Here is a 21900-nt window from a genome sequence, read left to right as displayed (position 1 = left end):
GTGTGTGTGTGTGTGTGTGTGTGTGTGTGTGTGTGTGTGTGTTGTGTGTGTGTGTGTGTGTGTGTGTGTGTGTGTGTGTGTGTGTGTGTGTGTGTGTGTGTGTGTGTGTGTGGTGTGTGTGTGTGTGTGTGTGTGTGTGTGCGGCGCGTTATATAAAGTGCAATCAGCAGCCAAAAATAAAAGTTTGCTTCAAAGCCAAATCATGTAATTCCAAATGTTTACAGTCATTAGCATAAGCAGCTAGCTAGCTAGCCAATGTAGCATGGCGTTGAGTTATTTTTGTTAACGACTCAAAATTATTTGACGCTGCATGCTGAAAATTTGGGGGGGGGGGGGAAAGCTACATCTTCCCTACTACATTTTAGTTAAAAAAAACAAAAAACTTTTGTTGGTTGGGTGTGGCCGGCGTTGGTCCAAGCAAATGAATCCCTGCTCCTCCTTTTCACCCTTGTTCTTCTTTCTCCACAGTATTTTCTGTATTTTAAATTCAAACATTCATGATTTTTTTTAAAACCGCAGAGTAACGTCAGACAATCTGCTTCCTGTTTGAGCCGGTACCGGCGCGCACAAGTTGCTCTCCCCGAACATCTGGCGTCGCCCTCCAGGGCTACGTGGAATCAAGTCGTCCCCGACATGCCGTAACCAGCTGAGCGATTTTAAAAACTCCAGGATGGAGGACGGCTCCGTCCTCCTGTGGAGAGGGATGTGGTGGTTGGAGCGCAGCGGACCATTAAAATGGCACATGGTTGTTATTTTGAAGCATTGCTCTGATTTGATTCCATACATTTGCTCTCTTTGGGAAACATTCGGTTATGATTGGTTGTCAGCTTCTCTTATAAATACAAATGCAGTGGTGGAGTGTAACAGAGTACATGTAGGCTGCTTAACCCTCATGTTGTCCTCGGGTCAAATTTGACCGGTTTTCAGGTTTTTTTTAGTCATAAAAAATGGGTCTTCCAAATAAGCGCTGAAAATGTGAACATTAGAAGTATCAAATTAAGTTGGGGAAAAAAAAAAAAAAAAAAAAGCACCTACAACATTTAAAAAGTGACACAAATGTTGGGAAATAGTGAAACATTTCATCATGGTTGATGGGAAGACAACACAAGGGTTAAATACAAATTACAGGTCGTACTGTAGTGTTTCCATTTCCTGTTACTTTATACTTTTACTTCCTGTATCTCAGAGGTAGGTTATATATATTTTGTTCTTTTTAAGCCCCTACATTTGCCAGACACTACTTTTGAGAATCAGATGACAGTTTTTTTTTTGTTTTTTGTTTTTTGTTTTTTTATCCTCTTCCGGCTTCCTGTCCTGTATCACCACCTGTGTTGATGTTGAACGTTTGTGACAAACTGAAGGTGGAAGTGTTCCTACTTCTCAAGTTATAAAAAGTCTTTTAAACAGCCACAAAATCGCCATCTCCAAACCCACCAGACTCCATTTGAATAAACAGTAATTTAATCATAGACACAGACTTCATTCAAAGTGAATAGAAACAAAGTAAAAAAGATAAAACAAATAAATCCAAAACCGTTTTGGTTTGTCTTTCTACTGTTCCAGCAATCACCCCTCTGTTTTTTGTTTTTTTAAGTACATTTTAATTCAGCCATTTACATATGAAAACCGCAGGCTCTATACACGGTAAAAGTACAGTTTATTTAAATGGAGTCTGGTGGGTTTGGCGATGGCGGTTTCTGGTTAAACAAAAATTATCTTAATCTTTAACAAACATGTTTATAGGGACCTTAACCCAAACCCTCTGTAGTGATCCTTTCCATAATGTTGTCAGACACTTACATATATATATATATATATATATATATATATATATATATATATATATATATAATATATTATATATATATATATATACATAGCCCATACAATAATCTGAGCCTGTCTGGCAAAAACAGAACTTTTAGAGGACAGAAATTCATGTCGGTTTAGGTACAAAAATGACAAGTTAGCCTTAGTTGAGGAGAAAGGTCGTTGTTTGGATTAAAACACTCCTGAGGAAAGAACACTTGTTTCCTGGGTTAAAGTATGAAAATTAGGCCATATTATAATAGTCTAGGTTTTTTCATTTATTTATTTTTTGCGAGATTTTGCGTAACTTCCGGCCGTAGTGGGGGATACAGCTGTCTAGCTCTCTGGACCAATTTTCCAGATTTTTGCTCTCATTATCCTCTTAAACACAAAAACATGGGACAAATCCGGTTGAAAACTAAGTCACTGAAACTGCCCCTTAAATGTCATTGTTCTGTTCTCATTGGGCTGATGCTGGGTGCAATTAAGGGCGTGTATGCGTGTATTTAAAAACACATTTTTTTTAAATCATTAAAAACATAAAATAAGTCGATTAAAAAAAATTAAAAAAAAAAAAACCTCAAAAAGGCTACAAAAACGTTTTTTTTTTAAATCGAAAAAAGGTGACAAGAACTGTGAAGAAAGCAACTCAAACACTAAAAAAATGCAACAAAAATATTAAAGGAACAAAAACTTCGAAAAAGAGCCCAATGTTGATCATAGGTTGTGATTGCCTGTAATTGTCGTGGAGCCGGCCCGCCAGCAGGGGGCGCCCCGCAGCGCAGACCCGCTCCATGGTGACAGCCTGCTCGGTGGGAGTCACTCCATCTCCTCTCGTTAGATTCCCTCACACCTTACAGCACTTCTGCATGGACTTAGTCGATTGGACTACCTTTTTAATAGAAATTCTCGAGCTGCTAAAGTATTTCCTTGATTTCTTTTCTGCGCGGTGTCTTATAAAGGGGGAGTATTTTGGAACAACATGGAAAAAGAGAGAAGATCCTCCAAACAGTACGGCTCTCTGGAGAAGACGCAGGTGGACACAGCGACGGAGAAATCCAGTGAGTTTGGAGTGTAACGTGCACCACAGTCCGTTTGGGTTTGGGTGTAGACCCACGCTTAAATTGTGTTTCTGCATACAGTAATCAGCGAAGGGAAAGGATGTTTCTGTTGGTCCAACTTTTTATCAGAGGGAGTGAAAGACAAAGGTGCTGCAGATCCTCACGGTGAGCATGTCCAAGTTGTCTGTCTGCAGGATTGTGGACATCCTGAAAAGGACCAGTAGAGGGGATGATGTGGAGGCGACGTTGGTTGAATTGATCAATTTGACGGTTGTAGGCCTATTGTTGTATTTCTTTAAAGGCTATACATTTGTCCAAGAGTTTTCCAACGTGTGTGGTATTTTTTATTTTTATTATTATTATTATTATTATTATAAGATCCCCAGACGACCAGCTAGTCATCCTGTGGTCCAAAACAACATTTAATCAGACAATATTAAAACATTACATGACATATACAGAAAAGAAAAGAAGAAAACAAGACAATTTGTGGAATCCCCTCTAAATTTAGTTCTTGAAGAGCCATGTTCCCCACTGCGAAGAATAAAAATTCCAATAATGGCTTCTGGTTATTTCATTTTTTGGTTTTCCTTGCTTCAGAATAGACACATTTAAAGATACTGGCACAATTTCTGTAAAATAGCTTGTCTTTGTCCAACATATATTCAGTTTACTGCCACATTAAGGCAAAGAAAAGCTGTTATCCTCACATGTGACAGATGAATTTAGAGAATGTTTCACTTTTGCAGCTTGAAAGAAAATCAATTAATTATTTTTAGTTATAGAGACATTCAACATGAACAATAAATATTACAGTAATGAATGGAAAATTGTATTGAGTTTTTCTTTTAGGATGAACTTATCTTCCCCTATATTTACTAATAAATTAATTTCTTTCTTGGGAAATTCCTCTTAAACTATTAGGAAACTACAGTTAAGAACGTAGAGACAGGAGTTTATTTGCATCCACACAGAGGAACAATGTCAAATCATACTGATGCAATTGGCTAAAGTTCAGTCATAATAAGACCAAAATATTAGTCTTTAAAAATAGTATTCATACAGTATGATTTACCTAAGTAAAAGTAGCGATACCACGCTGCAAAGTCCTGCATTGAAAATGTCACTTTAATGGAGACACCCTGATATGTTATGCTCGAAAGTGAGATTTTGTTGTTGGCGTTCCTCAAGGCTCACTACTTGGTTTTTCCCATTTTATACAACCATCTCCTTCAACATGTTTTGGGGCAGTGGTGACTTAGGGGTCATGGAAGCGAGCTTGTGACCGGGAGTACTTTTGTTCAATCCCCAGACCGACAGGATAAAATCTGAGTGGGGAAAGTGAAAGACAGCGCTTGTCCCTCCCTCATTACCATCACTGAGGTGCCCTTGAGCAAGGCCCTAAACCCAAACCGTTTCAGTGGAGCTGCTCAGTGGCAGCAGGTCAGAGTTTCCAGGTATGAATGTGGAACTGTGTGAATGGAACAGGTCGTCGTTGCAAATGAGAAATTGTTCTTAATTTGACTTACCTGGATAACTAAAGGTAATAAGAATGGTTGACTTTAAATGTGCCTAAAGGGTGGAACAGTATTACTTTAGTTGTAAGAAGTAAGCTCACATTATAAACACAAACCTGCTGTAACATAAGTTTAATTAAAGAGTCTATTATTATTAATTGTTAAAAAAAATTTTTTTTGACTAAATTCTTTGAGCTTGTCAGAACAATTGGACCAAAAGCAACCCATGCAGGTTGTTTCAACACTAAAACACCCAATCAGCAGCTGGTAATTCATGTGCATGTGCGGATTAATAAAGTTGTGGAATCACCTCGTACATGTGTGGAGAGGTTGAGTGTTTGTGCAGCCCTGATATCCCCAGCGATCCAGCGAGTGGGATTGTAATGTCTTTTCGCACAAGGCCAGGTAATTAAAAGCGGATCCGAGCTCTGCTGGATGAGTCATCGTTGCCCCTGGAGAGGAGTAGGAGGCTGCAGGAGGCAGGCAGTGCAGACAGTCAGCCATGCCTGAAGAGTAACTGGGGGTGAGGGACGTACCCACAGAGCTGTGATCAGATCATAGCAGGACGCTGGAATCTGATCCAGGGACGTTTTCCATGTTTACAGCTGAACTGGTTTCACTGACTCATTCATAAATGTGTGTGTTGATGTGTGTTTGTGTCCGGATATTTAAATACTCTCACATTAGGTTTTTCATCATAAGTCTCAAGAGTCCCTTGAGATTGATGACCTTGAATGGTTTTAAAGGGGGGGGCTGGGTGGGAGGTGTCCTCCAGAACAATCTAAAGGACACCTTCCACCCAGGCCACCCCCTGTTCGAACTGTTAATGTTGTCACTCCCTGCGCATGTGTAGTATACACATGTAGTATACAAGATGCTAACGAGAGACTTCTGTAATGTCAACACAGTAAAAAATTAACCAATCAAGATAGGGTGAGAAGCTCAGTCATCCGAGAGGAGCTCGGAGTAGAGCCGCTGCTCCTTTGCGTTGAAAGGAGCCAGTTGAGGTGGTTCGGGCATCTGGTAAGGATGCCTCCTGGGCGCCTCCCTAGGGAGGTGTTCCAGGCACGTCCAGCTGGGAGGAGGCCTCGGGAAGACCCAGGACTAGGTGGAGGGACGTCCAGCTGGGAGGAGGCCTCGGGGAAGACCCAGGACTAGGTGGAGGGATTATATCTCCAACCTGGCCTGGGAACGCCTCGGGATCCCCCAGTCGGAGCTAGTTGATGTGGCTCAGGAAAGGGAAGTTTGGGGTCCCCTACTGGAGCTGCTGCCCCCGCGACCCGATATTGGATAAGCGGATGAAGATGGATGGAACGAAGTTGGTTCACTGTTGGCTACAAGTTAGCATCAAACACAACAAAGGCTGTCAGTGGAATGGTGTTTGGAGCTAGCGTTAGCAACCAAACAACCATAGCTAGCTAAAACATTTTTGAAATGCTTGCCATCTTTTGTTATTGTTTGTAATGAGAAAAGCAGATTATTTCATGGATTTCACAGATTTCAGTATGACACGTTATCTGGATCCCCCAGTCGGAGCTGGTTAATGTGGCTCAGGAAAGGGACGTTTGGGGTCCCCTGCTGGAGCTGCTGCCCCCGCAACCTGATACTGGATAAGCAGACGATGATGGATGGATGGTTGGACGGATGGATGGATGGATGGATGGAGGAAGAAAGTATCTAACTCCGGTTGCCATGATTAGAATTAAATCACAGATGTGTTTTTGGTCTCGCCTGTCTTTCAGCAGAGGATGTCATTTCCATGGCTGACTCTACCATTACGATCGAGGACATTGAAGGAGAGCTGGGCAAAATCGATCGCATAAGAGACATCCTCGTCCGGAGGGAATCGGAGCTGAGATACATGTAAGATCTGCGTCTTCAATACGAGTTCTCGTGTTCGGTATTTAAAAGGACATGACATGGCATGATGACATTAGAGCCAAGATGATAACACATGCCTCTCTTCTTTCACGTTACGTTCCACCGTTCTGGTCCTCTGCACCGACACGTGAAGCTCTGTTGTGCAGGGATCTGAATACACACCGAGCTGCTGTAAACGGCCCCCCCAGGGAGAAGACATGATGCACCATGTCTGTCACACACCAACACTGAAGCAGCCATGTGCATGATGGCAAAAAAAACAGCAGGGCAATTAAAGGTCTTAGCAAATATCAGGAATTGTTTTCAGATCTCAAAAGATGCCCTTTTGTCCTTTCTTTGATTATTGTCTCATTTTTTTTTCCGAGACCTTCCTCGTTATTTCTTGTTTTTGTCTTGCAAAGCACTGAAAGATCTCTTTTGAAAAGTACTATATAAATACACATATTATTTTTGTTATTATTGATTTTTTTTGGAAGTTTGCAGATTATCTATGTCTGCATTTTATTTGCCTGATAACCGATAAAGTTAATGAATGAAAAGTGTGCTACTCTGGCTCAGCTACACCTCTGTGTCTGTCCTTCTGCTCCCACTTAGTCTGACCTAATGCCGCCCCCCCCCCAAAGTTTCTAATTTATTAAATATAATTGCTTAAGTTTTTAAACAACGTTTTGTGTTAGAGTTTGTAACATTTCCAAAACTTAATTTTGACTTCAAGATTTTCATTTTTTACTGTAAAGACATGTCGGTTCCAAATATCGGTTATCGGTTTCATTAAAGGGGAACTATGCAGTGTTTTCAGCTGAATTTACCTCAACTGAACAGGTTTGGAGTCATTGGAATGGTTGACTTCCCTTTTTTTTTTTTGAGTTGAATGGTGGTCGTCGTGATGGAGTTTTTCACCGAATCGTTATGGTTGAGCCGGCAAAAAGGAAGCAGAAAGCGAGGAAAGCATTGTCGGAGGAACAGAAAAAGAGGAAACGTCAGACTGACCGAGGGAGGAGTCAGACACAAGGAAACATCGGAGCCGCCAAATATCTGTTCTGAAGCTGTAGGGGTTAACTACTAATAATGGGTATCGTCCTTGAAAAAACAGTATTGGTCAATCCCTAGTTTCAACACATGAGGATGTTTGTGGGGGGCAGAGACCAACACTGCATAATGTGGCTATATGATGAATCAGACTAAAGCAGAGAATAAGGACTTTGCTTTGCTGTGCAAGCCTTCAAATTAAAATCAGATCAGTGTTTCAGGTGGTTCTTGATGCCACGTATCACATGTCGTTCTCATATCCATCCGTGTTCAAAAGTGATGCACATTCCCACTCCCAATAATAGGTTCTTTTCCTTCTCGTGTCCGCGGGGCTGCATGTGTTGACTTGTTTTACGTCAACTGCAACACAGACAGCAGGCTATGATGTTCACAATGTTCCGGTTCTGGGGTTGCTCCGGTGCCGCCGGAAATTCCCTCAGATGCGTGTCTTTTTAGACTTAGACTTCTCTTTATTGATCCTTTGGGATGACTCCCGCAGGAAATTGAAAGTTCCAGCAGCAGTTTTTAGCAAGAACAAAGAAATAAAAAATAGATAAAAAGACAGTATAAAGACAACAAAATCAACAAAATACCAATAAAAATAATAACAACAATAAGAACATTTGTCAAATAAACAATGAAAGCAGATGAAAGCATCATTTTTAGCAGATGTCTGTCCCCGTCCTCTTTCTCTGTGTCGGCGTTCTAACCTGCGGCTGATTTCTGAGGACTACCGTTACCTGGTCCTCAGGTCTCTGCAGGGTAAATCCAGACCGCTAGCTAGACTATCGGTCCAATCTGAGTTTTCTGTTGCACGACTAAAACTACTTCTGAACGTACACATGTTCCACCAAAACAAGTTGCTTCACTTTACTATTTTTGCTCCATGGCTCCGTGCAGTGCTTAGCCCCGCCCAAGACGATTGTGATTGGTTTAAAGAAATGCAAATTAAGCAGAGCATGTTTTTCTCCCATCCCTGAATGCTGTGTGGACTAGCCAGCCCCTCCTCCACAGCTCTGTGAAGGAAGGTCTGGCAAAGCAAGACTACACAGACAGTTACTGAAGCTCAGCCGTAGGGAGATAAATTAGCTCGTCTGAAAACAAGAAGGTCAAGGTTTTAAAATACGCCGTTAACGTTGTGAAATGATCGCAGTTTGGTCGAGTTTAGACAGCGAAACTACTTGGTTGAGTTTTGAGTCTGGCTACTCCATACATACATTCTGGTATAGGAGGGAAAAAAACAGGGTTGGCAGGTTCACGTTTCTTTAAACCAATCACAATCATCTTGGGTTGGCGCTAAGCTCCAGACGCAGCAACTGTGGCTCTGCAAAACAGTCTCTGGTGGAACATTTTCACCTCGCAAAAGAAATATAATACATATGAAGTCAACTGGTACACTAGCTGAATACATGGTTAAACCTCATTGGCTCTTACCGGTGTATCTCTGTGTGTACTTCTTCCACAGCAATCCCACCAACCAGTCCCAAAACGTCCCAGTTAGAGGGGAAATGCCATAAACATATTCTCTGTAAATCTTTACAATCATTCCCAGAAAGAACCAAGCAGGCCCGCCTCGTTGCACCATCCATGTCTTCTTCAAAACTGATATTTTCAGCAGGTAGCTTGCTAGCTCAAAGTTTGTTGTTGTTTCCCAAAAGGGAACGGAGTTTGAGAACAACAGCACACAGAAAGCAGGAGGCGAGGGGTGATCCGGGTCAGGCAATTATCCTTCAAGTACTTCCGTTGTTCCAGACTAGGTTGTGACTTATCTACTGCTGTTATGGTGGAAATTCTACCATAAGTCTGAATAAACTGGGTGGCAGCATGTGAGTCATCCTAAAATATGCTGAAGTACACTCGAGTGAAAGCTATTTATTGAACCAACAGCTCAGAGTACACATTTCTGTTAGAGCCTTTTCTCTCTTTACACAGTAACAGCACACACACACACACACACACACACACACAGACACACAGACACACAGACAAACAGAGACACACTCGTGTGACGGCCTCTGATGTTTTAAAGTCTGCATCCGAGTCAGACGGTGAAATGAGATCTGATGCTTTCAGCTGTGAGTCATTCACACAGGGCAGCGTGTCCGTGTCCGAGTCATTCCAGCTAATAAACCTCACACCTTGACGCCATCTGTGTGCGACAATTTCACATGGGTGATTGTGTCAGGGGTGTGCAGATTTGGACCCAAATTGCAGAAAAGTGAAACTGAAGCATGAAGCATCCACACAGATAGAACGAGGGAAAACAAAACAGACAGGAACAACCACAAGAGAAAAACCACGACCATGACAGTTTGCATGCTAAGTTAAGAGGGAACTTGCCTTGCTGCGTTGGTACAAAATTCCATTTTATATTTTAAACGCCTCATCAAGAGAACACTATATTTCAGTAACACATTCACATATTTCTTACTTCTATTTCTATTGGTTCTTAGAATTTCCTATTGAGAGTGGAGCTTATTTAAAAAAAATCCTCCTGGATCAAGTGTTTGATTTGATTTGATTTGTTTAGATACTTTTTTTCTGATTTCCTGCAAACCATCCATTGATGATGTGTCTGTTTTCCACTCAGGATGGACGACATCCAGCTCTGCCGAGAAATCACGAGGCTGAAGACGGAGCTGCAGAAACTGGTCTCGACTCCAGGTGAATTAAAAAGCCGTCACCGTCACACTGTTTGTCACATCTCATTTCACCTGTCTTCTTCTGTCTGAAAATGGAAAGAAAATCGGATGTAAAGATGCATAATGTTAACACCCTGGGGCTTGTGATGTGACTGTTGAGCAGACGGGGAGAAGTCCAAGGCGCACAGAGAGAGGGAGGAGGAGCTGCTGCAGCAGGTCAACAAGCTGGTGGAAACCAGAGACTTCCTGGTGGATGACGTGGAGTTCGAGAGGCTCAGGTTATTAAATCAATTGATTGAAAAGACAGACAGACACACACACACACGCACACATGCACTCACGCACACACAAACACACACCATTATGGTGCTTTTTACAAGATCTAAAGGTAAATCTAGAGGTCTGGATCTACCAGATTAAGTTGCTTGAGCTTTAATTTAACAATTTAACTTTACAATTATAGCTTTTAGCATGTTGATCAGTCTTAACTCTTATAATACATACTTCATATGTATATGCCATGTACAAGCTTATACATTTCAATCATGTCTTCTCTGTATCTTCAGCACATACAAGAGTCGGTAAACGCAATTTTCCAAATCACTTAGGGATGCATGCATGCACACATGCACACACACACACACACACACACACACACACACACACACACACACACACACACACACACACACACAGCAGCCATGACAGTGCTTTTTACAAGACAGGCAAAGACCTTTGTAAGAAATATATAACTTATGTTACACTGTCTTATGAACAAAATATAAATCTATAACTCTTATATTTACATAGTTATCTTTCTTGAATTTTCCAGTTGAGATGGTAAGCTTTTTTTTAAGTTGTAAAATTAACTTGTAAAAAATAAGTGATAAGATATGTTTTTTTTGTCCAGAACATTCTGAGCAATTCTAAAGGTCTGGATCTTCAGATTATGTTGATTGAACTTTAACTTCTACAATTTAACTTTAATTTAATTAGGCCTACAGCTTTTTCTATGTGACTGAATCTCCAGGACAACCGGGATCTTACTGTTGATCCAGTGAGATTTTAAAAGGTAGTTTGTTCTTACAAAGCCTTGTCTCTTTGTGTGTTCTGTGCATCCTCTCTGTATATTTACACTGAAAAATAATAATAACGTTGAGTGCAAGTCCGCTGTCGCTCAGATGGTTTGTTTGTGGTGTAAAATTAGCTGTCATGCCTGATAAGCAGGCGATTGTTCATGCCAAAGAATATCTTTGAGTGACATTTTGACGGGCCTCAGAAAGACTGCAGGGATGCGAGAGGCCATCTTCTTCTTTTATTATAAGATGCGTTTATGAGATTGTATGCGAATGCAGCAGTGAATTCACACCATGTACTGAGGATTAAAACCCTCTCCTGAGGATTTCTCTATCCAGCCTGTGGCCTTGGTTTCTCCTTTACATGCAGCCCAGTGACATTTAACATTATTAAAAAACTCGACAAATTAAAAAACCAGGATATATTCTCCTCTGCAGGGAAAGAGAGGAAGATAGAGAGATGGCAGTCTTCTTACAGTCTAAATTTCCCAAGACACCGGCTGCAAAAGGTGAGTTCAACCAAGACTTTTCTTCACTCGAAAAACGGCCACATAAATCGTTTGTTCAAACAGCAATTACAACTCATATTTACGTAAATAGTAGGGTTGGGTACTGAAATCTGGTGCTAATACTGCACCTGGGCCGTACTTAACAACCTGGTATTTACCGGACAGAATAGAAACACGGGTTTCGGGCGCCTCATTTCAATGCCACTGATATGTTTGCGCTTCTCTGATGATCGGAAACAGACGTTACAGGCAACAGAAACGTTGCTGCATGCGATGCTAGTAAACACTATACTCGACAGCAGCTAACGTTAGCCCACCGCTAGCTAGTAGCTGGATTAAACACGGTTAAAATGCTGACAGCTAACGCTAACGTTTGACTGTATTTCAGTGTAGAGGATTCCAACACCGGGATGTAACAATCTGCAGCTGCCGTTGTCGGAAAAATGAAACTGCGTTCAAAGAAAACTGGTAACCTACAGTAGGATTACCAAACGTCCTCTTTTGCCCGGCCATGTCCACTTTTTACGTACTGTCCGTAAATAAGACGCCAAAGGGCTAGACGCGAGACCCGATAGCGTCAAATAGTGACGCCTAGGGTCCCGTCCAATTGCGACTATATGACACTAAAGAAGGGGGGTGGTGTATGGATCAAACAAACACAGGACTTCCACCCAGCAGACCGGGGTTCATGTCCCATTTTAAATGTTTTTTATGAACTTTACGGTACAAACAGAGATACGTCATGTTCCGCATCAAGTGTGTAGTGACGCAACATCTGATTTGAACCCAAACCACAATCTTTTTCTAGATTTAACTTTTTAGTTTTGGTGCCTAAACCCAACCAAACTGCAATCATTTCACAATGTTAATAATACGTTCAAACTGCAATGTATATGTTCTGTGGGTTAGACATGAGGTTGTATTTCCTGCCACCACCAGGGGGCGCTTATTTATGAAAAGCTCCTGTTACCTTCAGACAGAGCCAGGGTAGCTGTTTCCCTGTTTCCAGTATTTAAGCTAAGCTAAACTGCAGCTAACAGCTGCATGCAGATATGAGCGTGGCAAGAAATTGTAGTAGCTTATTCCCTGAAAACCTCTTTTAAGGAATATAACTTTAAGTGAAGCTGTAGAGGACGAGAGTGTGAACATGACTTTATTTTCACGTCTCATTTTTAACCAGGTGCTTTGCAGGATCAAAACATGGCGTCCAAGTCCCAGCAGACGTCAGCACCGTTTTTCAGTAAAACTGGACTCACACTGCTGAAAGACTGCTGCAGCTTCACCTGCTCCATCATGTAATACTGTGTGTGTGTGTGTGTGTGTGTGTGTGTGTCTTCCATGCTGTCACCTTTTGGCGGAATGGGCCGCCATTTGCAACTGCCTGAATCCGGCTCCCAATCACCTATTGGCGGCTAAGATTGGTGTGCATGCATTTTACGTACATACTGCATTGTACAAACCCGTTTGTGAGAATGTTTTTAATAGGTAGAGTAGGATTTTGAATTTCTGTTAGCTGTTAAAGCGTCACTGAGGGAACAAATTACACTTGCTGTAGTTCTGTATTTAGTATTATTGTTAGGCTTGTGATTACTTTTGTTTTTGATTATTTGGAGTGGTTTCATCTTTTTTTTCTTATTCAGTTAATGGTTGGGACCATGAAAATGTTACAGTTGGCATTAGCAGCGGACGAGGGGAGATGCCCTATGTGAAAAGGACAATTTTATGAATAAAATAAAAATGCAGACCTTTTTACTTGTTTTTGGTCATCCAATGGAGACACAGCTGAGCGGATTTATGCAGAAGGCTGTCTGCAGATATTGTTCATTTCTGTTTGCTATTTATTTACTCAGCAGACCACAACTTAAACCAAAGTCTGATGTCTGATTCCGATGTAATTAAGTAACTTAGCTTAAAAGAGAAAATGTGTAGTCTAATATTATTTTCTGTGACTGTAGAATGTATCATCTTTGCAATGCTGTTTAGTTTTCGGCCCCTTTTTGAGCTTCATCAAGAGTATTTAAAGATTTTGAGTATTTGAATACTCTTGACCGACAGAAGGGCCAAAACGTTTCTTCAATAAATGATGTTGCTGTAGCAAAAGCAGAGTGCAGAATCTTACTTTTTTAACACATTTTAAAAGATGAATAAGAAATATTTCCATTTCAGACAAAGGCTGTGTGTGTGTGTGTGTGTGTGTGTGTGTGTGTGTGTGTGTGTGTGTGTGTGTGTGTGTGTGTGTGTGTGTGTGTGTGTGTGTATGTGTGTAATACAATAATACACACTGCAGCCACAGATGAGTTATACAGCGCAGCAAGACCACAATCTTTGATTTATCTGATGGAGCATTTTGTCTGAAGAATACTCAGTTTTCCTATAAATTATGGACATGATTTGATTTTGTATTCATCTCAAACAATCCACAGACTCTAAAAGAAGCAAAATATCTGACTAAAACATAAATCAAAGATAGATACATCAATCTGATTTCATCAAAGAACAAATGAGTGGGGAGGAGCATGCAACCGCCTAACGCTTATATAGTCCTGCCCCTCCTTTACAAAATCATAATAATACCACAGAAACAAATAGATATACTGTATACAAAGGTACAAGTCATACAACAACATACAACAATACATTGTGACTTCCGCTTCACATTCAGGTTGACATGATTGGTATGCATTTTCCCTTTCTTCAATATCCACTACTTTAGATAGATAGTTACAACATAAAATACTACTATTAATGCAGTATAATACATTCAAATACAATACAGTACAGTTAAGATACATTTCGAAATGCATATAAAAAGGAGGGATGCAAACACAACTACAGTGGGACTGCATAGTAAATAAGGTGCAGTGAGGACATAAGGCAAACACATTAATGTGTTTGTGCATAATATACATGTCCATTCCAACACAGCTCTATAGCCAGCATGTTGTCACGGCAACCACCAGCATGCAGTTGTTGCTTTTATCTTTCCCGTTCAACATAGTCAGCCGCATCGTCCACGTGGCTTCTTGCTGAGCCTCTTTGCCTGCAGTGATGTTGTCTCACGTCCTCCACGGCTGTCACAGCTGGCTGCAGATTAACGGACCTGCAACGCTCTCCCCTGTATTTAATTTGCAGGCTGAGAAGCCTAATCAGAGGGCTCCATACTGTGAATGTAGACAAGTCACTGCCAATCCACTCTAATTGGATGCTTGGGGGGAACAACGCTGCTTGCTCTTGTATGCAGCGTTGGTTAGACATATAGAAGTCCCCTGGCAGGCGATCTCATGCTCTGCCAGCTAGGGACTGTGTGCTTTGTTCTTTCTTTTGTTTCCAGCTTTGACTCTCTTCTGAAAGCATTTAATAATCCCAGACTCAGTCTTTGGGCTTTACACTTTAGGGCAGGGGTCTTCAACGTTTTCCAGGCCAAGGACCCCCAAACGGATGGCGAGATGGAGCGGGGACCCCCTAATTATATATATTGTATAAAATTGTGTTATATCAAACTGGTCCTATAGTGCCATGTGTGCATTGATGACTGAAAGACATCTTCTGCCTCCATTTATCTCTTTACTACAGTGTGTTGAATTCATGTTAATGTGTATTTAAAGACATTTCAATCAGTGGAAAAAATTGCAGGGGGGGATATAAAAAAAAAGTCTAATCAACCAAAACTTTCGCGACCCCCATGCAGTACCTCCGCGGACCCCCTAGGAGTCGCGGACCCCCTGTTGAAGACCCCTGCTTTAGGGTACTTTATGTATGTTAGGAGCTGCACAGCCCTCCAGCTGTTTATGTATTATCCCTCTGGCAGCTGTCTCTAAGACCAGGGAACGTAAACGACAGATCATGTCTGCTTTTCCATGGAAAATATTGATACTGCATTTCCCAAAAAGATTTATGCAATTTTGATTGAAGGCTGACGAGCCACGAGGGTGATCGTGCCTTCTCCGTTGTGGCCCCCGAGACTCTGGAACAAACCTCCCATTCATATTAGGTCCTCCTCTACTGCCAAGATCTTTGAGTCTCATCTTAAAACACATTTTTATTCTTTGCCGTATGATTCAGTTTAGGGACATTTAGGGACGAGTGTGTTGTCTGTATGATGTTCATTGTGTCTGTATTTGTATTGTGTCCAATGATCGGGTCAGTTTTTGCAGAAGAAATGCGACTGGGCAGGCAGACAATGACCAACTCCTGAATTGCACAGAATCAGTTTATGTTTTTGTTTGATATTTACTAAATTGACTTTGATGATGCGACGTCTGTGACATTTAAACCTTTTGGATAAACACCACACCAACATTTTGCAGTTTCTTATGTGTGGCATGTCGGGTTGTATTGACAAAAGTGTCCAACATGACTATGAGCAATCTTATTTATACCTAATACAACATTGCAAAGTGGGTTTGTACTCCAAAAATGTAAAATGAATCAAATGTTTGTCGCGTTTAGAGCTTTTATGCTATGAAACTAAAAGTACAAAATAAAGTAGATTTAAAAGTTACCCACACAGAATATTTATTAATGACATTACGGCGTTTCTATAATCCTACGAAAGGACAAGGAAAAATTCAAGACCACTAAGGTCTATATAAAAGAGACTTCAGATCCAGTATTAGGGGACCACTAAGGTCTATATAAAAGAGACTTCAGATACAGTATTAGGGACCACTAAGGTCTATATAAAAGAGACTTCAGATACAGTATTAGGGACCACTAAGGTCTATATAAAAGAGACTTCAGATACGGTATTAGGGGACCACTAAGGTCTATATAAAAGAGACTTCAGATACAGTATTAGGGGACCACTAAGGTCTATATAAAGAGACTTCAGATCCAGTATTAGGGACCACTAAGGTCTATATAAAAGAGACTTCAGATACAGTATTAGGGGACCACTAAGGTCTATATAAAAGAGACTTCAGATCCAGTATTAGGGGACCACTAAGGTCTATATAAAAGAGACTTCAGATACAGTATTAGGGACCACTAAGGTCTATATAAAAGAGACTTCAGATACAGTATTAGGGACCACTAAGGTCTATATAAAAGAGACTTCAGATACGGTATTAGGGGACCACTAAGGTCTATATAAAAGAGACTTCAGATACAGTATTAGGGGACCACTAAGGTCTATATAAAAGAGACTTCAGATCCAGTATTAGGGACCACTAAGGTCTATATAAAAGAGACTTCAGATACAGTATTAGGGGACCACTAAGGTCTATATAAAAGAGACTTCAGATACAGTATTAGGGGACCACTGAGGTCTATCTAAAAGAGACTTCAGATACGGTATTAGGGGACCACTAAGGTCTATATAAAAGAGACTTCAGATACAGTACTAGGGGACCACTAAGGTCTATATAAAAGAGACTTCAGATACAGTACTAGGGGACCACTAAGGTCTATATAAATGAGACTTCAGATACAGTATTAGGGGACCACTAAGGTCTATATAAAAGAGACTTCTGATACAGTATTAGGGGACCACTAAGGTCTATTCAAAAGCATCCAGACCACCATGTGTGGGACCTTTAAAGCTAGAGCATTATATTGATATTATATGAAACTAAGCAACCTTATTCATACTATGCCAGCTTGTCCAGAAGCGGAATAAGTAATGCTCCAAAGTTAGGCTAAATTTGGGCAAGGGAAAAACTGGCAGGGCCAATTTCAAAAGGGTCCCTTCACAGCTAGAGTTCCATAAACTAGGTATGACTGGACAGGTGTTTTCAAAAAACCCAATTGTTTTCATGTGTGATGATGTAAGTCCTCATAATAGCCCTTTTCAGACCTTTTTTCAAATGATGTACAGATTTTAAGGCATTCTCTCAAAGGCTTTGTAATACTTTTCAGACCCCTACGGCAGGGGCGATTTTAGGGGGGCTCAAGCCAAATTTGCATTTATCATCTGTTTTAATAATAAATACATATAGTCATTGTTATCTAGTAAAATTACTGATTTTGCAAGGGGAGCTAACACTTTTGCAAGACATTGTATCCACGTCACATTCTCATCAGGGGCAGAGCCCCCCTTAAGGTCTGTCCAAACTTATATATATCTATAAAAAAAATCTAATAACCATCTGTATATAATGTTCACATTCTGTCTATATAATGGCCATCTGTGTATATATTCATGGTACATATTCACCTGTAAACTCTGTTATAGTAACAACCATCTGTATATTATGTAAATCTGTAAAAATTCTATTTATAGCAATATCCACCTGCATATTACATTCAGTACATATCCAGCTGTAAATTTTGTTCAGTATTATATTCATAGGACAAATCTATCCGTAAGATTCTGTTTATAATAGTATTCATCTCTATATTTATTCAGTACATATCCATGTCCTGCACTTATGGAACCAGTGTATATCCTGCACCTGCTGCTATTGACCTTCTGGTTAGACCTGAACTGCATTTTGTTGCCTTGTACCTGTGTAATGACAATAAAGTTGAATCTAATCTAACCTAATCTAATCCTAGAGTCGCCCTTGCCCTGCAGGAACCCTGATGGTCTTCATGCGCAGCAGCATTACTGCACAGAGAGTACATCGTACATCTACCCACACACACACACATTCTGTATGAACCCATCACTCAGAAGAGATTTAATTGCAGTCATACTGTACCTCAACCAATTTGAATGTTTCACGCAGTGCAAAAGCCACCCGGTCACCGCTGTTTCTGCATGAAGGTCTAACAAGGAACTCTGTCAGATGTTAGATGAGGCCTTGAGGAAAGGATCTGCGATTAGAAGCTGCCTGGATCGTTATCTGCTCTGTGATCACACACATGTGGTTCTCTTTTAATGGGCAGAACTGGATCATTTCTGCTGGTGTAAATAAAGGCGTAGGTTGTGCATAAAAGACTTTAATCTCTGTCGCTTACCGGGTTGTGAGTCACTGTGTCTGAGTCACGCGTCCTCAGCACGGCCGTGATCAAACACCACAGATGCGCCTCCCCGGTGTCACATATCTTAGAAATCAGCACACTAATCTTTGTATTTTGTTATAAATAGTCTGGAAGGTTACAATTAATGTGTGACATGGACATAAATATGCAGACGGGAGTGTTTGCTAACTGCAAGTAGGCTAGAAAAACCTTGTCAACAGCCTTTTGTCTCCACTATCTGTACAGTGCGTACAGTTTTTCAACGCTGTACATATATTTCGTCAAGGTCCAGATAAAAAAAAAAGTACACTCAACACATTACAAAAGGGGTTCAGACCAAACACAAACATAAATGCACATAGACAAACTGATCCCCAAAAATATCCCCAAAAATATCCCAAAAGAAACACACATACATACAAATCTACAAATTGCAATGCCTAATAATTAAAACAGGTACAGGTGCGTGTTCCAGTGATTCCATAGTTTTGACGAATATCTGGTATCACTAAGTGTACGATTGGTTATAGCAATTAAAATTGTATTATTTGATTAATATTTAATAGTTAATCTATTATAATATATTCCCTGACCCCAGAGTTTGATGTGTCGTCACTCTTATTTTACGCTACTTTTGTGAATCTAAGACTTTGGTTAACTCATTTCAAGCAACAAAATAATTTGTGAGTAAAGGTTTGATTTCATCTTCACGAGATTTGAGGAATTCCCTAAAAAAATGAACATTAACTTTTCGGCTTTAGGGTCAAATTGTCTCTTTAGACATTGATCTCGGACAAATTTCAGTCTCACTATACAGAAAGCTGAGTTTGATCTAAACATTTTAATATAAAACACACGTTGATCATGTTATATGCAAATGTAACAGTAATGTAGAAATTGAGAAGAATTGAACCTCAAAAGGTTAAACACCAATAGATTTAGGAATATGCAACATAAAGGCACAGAACTGAAATAATGAAGGTTTTAAACAAGATTTTTGAAAGATTTTTTTGGGTCAAATTGACCCGTTTCAAAGTGTTTCATATCAGAAATATGGATTTCTTTCAACCAAATTGCCCCAAAATAACATGGATGATTCCATACAACGTGCTTCAGGTAAAATTAATGATTACTTTGGGTGTTTTATTTACTCTTTTAGCATTTGAATTTTTTTTTTTAATGGTTTCCAAACAGTATCCGGACTAAACTTTGATATCTACCCCTCTGAGATCCCCTCAACATCCTCTGATCTTAACTATTAGTCAAAATAATTCATAATTTCTGCCTTTTCAACTAAAACCTTATGTATAATTTGATATAAATGAGGTTAGTTGACCATGAACTCCAAGAATAAGTGTGAAACCTGTTATTAAACCAGCTCAGGTTTTTAAAAAAAGCACCAAAAGCATGAAAAAAGTGACAAATAAATCAGAAAAAAGCGACAAAAACATCGGAAAAGCACAAAAAAATGTTCATTTTCAATTTTGACCTGGAAGGACAAGTTCATAACGAACGTCCGTTCATAACGGGAAGACAACACAAGGGCCAAAGGTCATGACAGTCGCCGTTGGCACCCGTCTGTATACTGAACTTAATAAACTGTCTGTGCACTTACAAAGTTCTCAGTGCTTCGGTTCACATGTACGGACCCTCGTTATGCTCATTATGTGGAAGTGTGGTGCTATTTTGAGCCTGGTTAGCAGTGTAGAAATAGAGATTTCTTTTTACTTTTAGCGTTATAGGCTAACTGGTCACATTTGATGAGCGTGAAAACAGATCCCAGAGAACGGTCGACTCGGTACCCATGTGTTATTAACCCCTAGGTTCATTTTGCATTGGAATTGTCCTTTAAGGTCATTCTGCACCTGCTGCTATTGCACTTCTGGTTAGACCTAAACTGCATTTCGTTGCCTTGTACCTGTACCTGTGCAATGACAATAAAGTTGAATCTAATCTAATTAGTGTGTCAGTGTGTTTGTCATTTCATTTTGACAGCATTTTACACAAAGATGTACAAAATAAAAGCAACAGGCAATACGACACAGTGAAATAAAAGTGCCATGTGCAACAAACAAGCGTGACATTTCCCGGTGAGATGTTTTTTTCCTCAACTCGACTGTAAAATCCACATTTAAAGCATATAAGCAAATTTCCGTCCGGGGCAATAATCTTAACCTTTATAACAACTTGATAGTTCGTCAACCCTTATTGTAATTAATAGTGACATAGTAGATTAGAATGTCATTTTCAGGTTAAGATGTCAATAGAGCTAAAAAACGTTCATAAGGCAGACATGGATATTAAAACTGGATCAAATATTGATGACTGAGGCGTATATAGCATGATTTAGTACTATTTCCTTAAATAAATCAATAAGAATCACTATGTATGGATACAGATTTAAGCAGATTGAACTTATGACATACAGGATGAATAAGTAATGTCCTATTAATACAGGTGGAATGTATGATTAATATAAGGATATAACTATTTAATTATCACAGGTGATCATGTAACTGATTAAGCAGTTTACAGGTGGCATATGAACGAAGTCAATATACAGCTGGATAGTACGAATATATACAGGGAATGTCCTGAATAAAACAGTGGATTATGTACTGGATAAATATACGGTGGATATGTACTGATTATAATAACAGCGATATGTACTGTATAATGTACAGTGAATATAGATATAATAACGGATAGTACTGATAACAGATTACAGCTGGATATGTACTGATATAATATACAGTGGATATGTACTGATTATAATATACAGTGGATATGTACTGATTATAATTACAGTGGATTGTACGATATATATACGTGATAGTACTATATAATACAGGTGGATATGTACTGATTATAATATACAGTGGATATGTAACTGAATATAATATACAGTGGATATGTACTGATTATAATATACAGGTGGATATGTACTGATTATAATATACAGGTGGATATGTACTGATTATAATATACAGGTGGATCATGTACTGGATTTAATATACAGGTGGAGTATGTATGATTAATAACAGGTGGTAGTACTGATTATAATATACAGGTGGATATGTACTGATTATAATATACAGGTGGTATGTACTGATTATAATATACAGCTGGATATGTACTGATTATAATATACAGGTGGATATGTACTGATTATAATATACAGGTGGATATGTACTGATTATAATATACAGCTGGATATGTACTGATTATAATATACAGGGGGATATTACTATAAAAATATGTTTTACAGATATGTACAATAAAACATATATACAGATGGTTGTACTATAACAGAGTTTACAGGTCAATATGTACTATGAATTATACAGGTCATATGTTACTATGGCAATAATAATGGGCATACATACAAGTGGTATAAAGGTTATTGTTTATTATTGTTGTTACTGTTAACTACACCGTTGGTTGCCGTTATATATTAATATTATATATATTTA

The 21900-nt window shown here is 39.6% G+C and overlaps 1 protein-coding gene across 2 annotated transcripts; it reads left to right on the top strand.

Moving 5' to 3' along the window:
- Positions 1–2617: 2617 nt before the first annotated feature.
- Positions 2618–13546, top strand: zgc:171844 (bMERB domain-containing protein 1). Of its 2 annotated transcripts, none has more exons than XM_032536587.1 (6): positions 2618–2870; positions 6133–6250; positions 9888–9961; positions 10103–10217; positions 11454–11524; positions 12705–13546. In XM_032536587.1, the coding sequence occupies exons 1-6, from the start codon at positions 2792–2794 to the stop codon at positions 12821–12823; spliced, it is 576 nt and encodes a 191-aa protein (XP_032392478.1). In that variant the 5' UTR covers positions 2618–2791; the 3' UTR covers positions 12824–13546. The 2 variants fall into 2 exon arrangements, with proteins under 2 accessions (XP_032392478.1, XP_032392477.1); XM_032536586.1 differs by having other exon boundaries at positions 2619–2870; positions 6130–6250.
- The last annotated feature ends 8354 nt before the right edge of the window (positions 13547–21900 follow it).

This window comes from Etheostoma spectabile, chromosome 15 (assembly GCF_008692095.1).
Source record: "Etheostoma spectabile isolate EspeVRDwgs_2016 chromosome 15, UIUC_Espe_1.0, whole genome shotgun sequence".
Classification (NCBI taxonomy): Eukaryota; Metazoa; Chordata; class Actinopteri; order Perciformes; family Percidae; genus Etheostoma; species Etheostoma spectabile.
Note: the sequence above shows the minus strand (reverse complement) of the source record. Positions and strands in the feature narration are given on the sequence as shown.

Excerpts from the sequence above, each read along its gene's own strand:
- zgc:171844 (XM_032536586.1), top strand. The coding sequence starts at position 2,792 with ATGGAAAAAGAGAGAAGATCCTCCAAACAGTACGGCTCTCTGGAGAAG. Across the intron at positions 9,962-10,102 it reads GAAACTGGTCTCGACTCCAG|ACGGGGAGAAGTCCAAGGCG; the intron begins GTGAATTAAAAA and ends ACTGTTGAGCAG. Across the intron at positions 10,218-11,453 it reads GTGGAGTTCGAGAGGCTCAG|GGAAAGAGAGGAAGATAGAG; the intron begins GTTATTAAATCA and ends TCTCCTCTGCAG.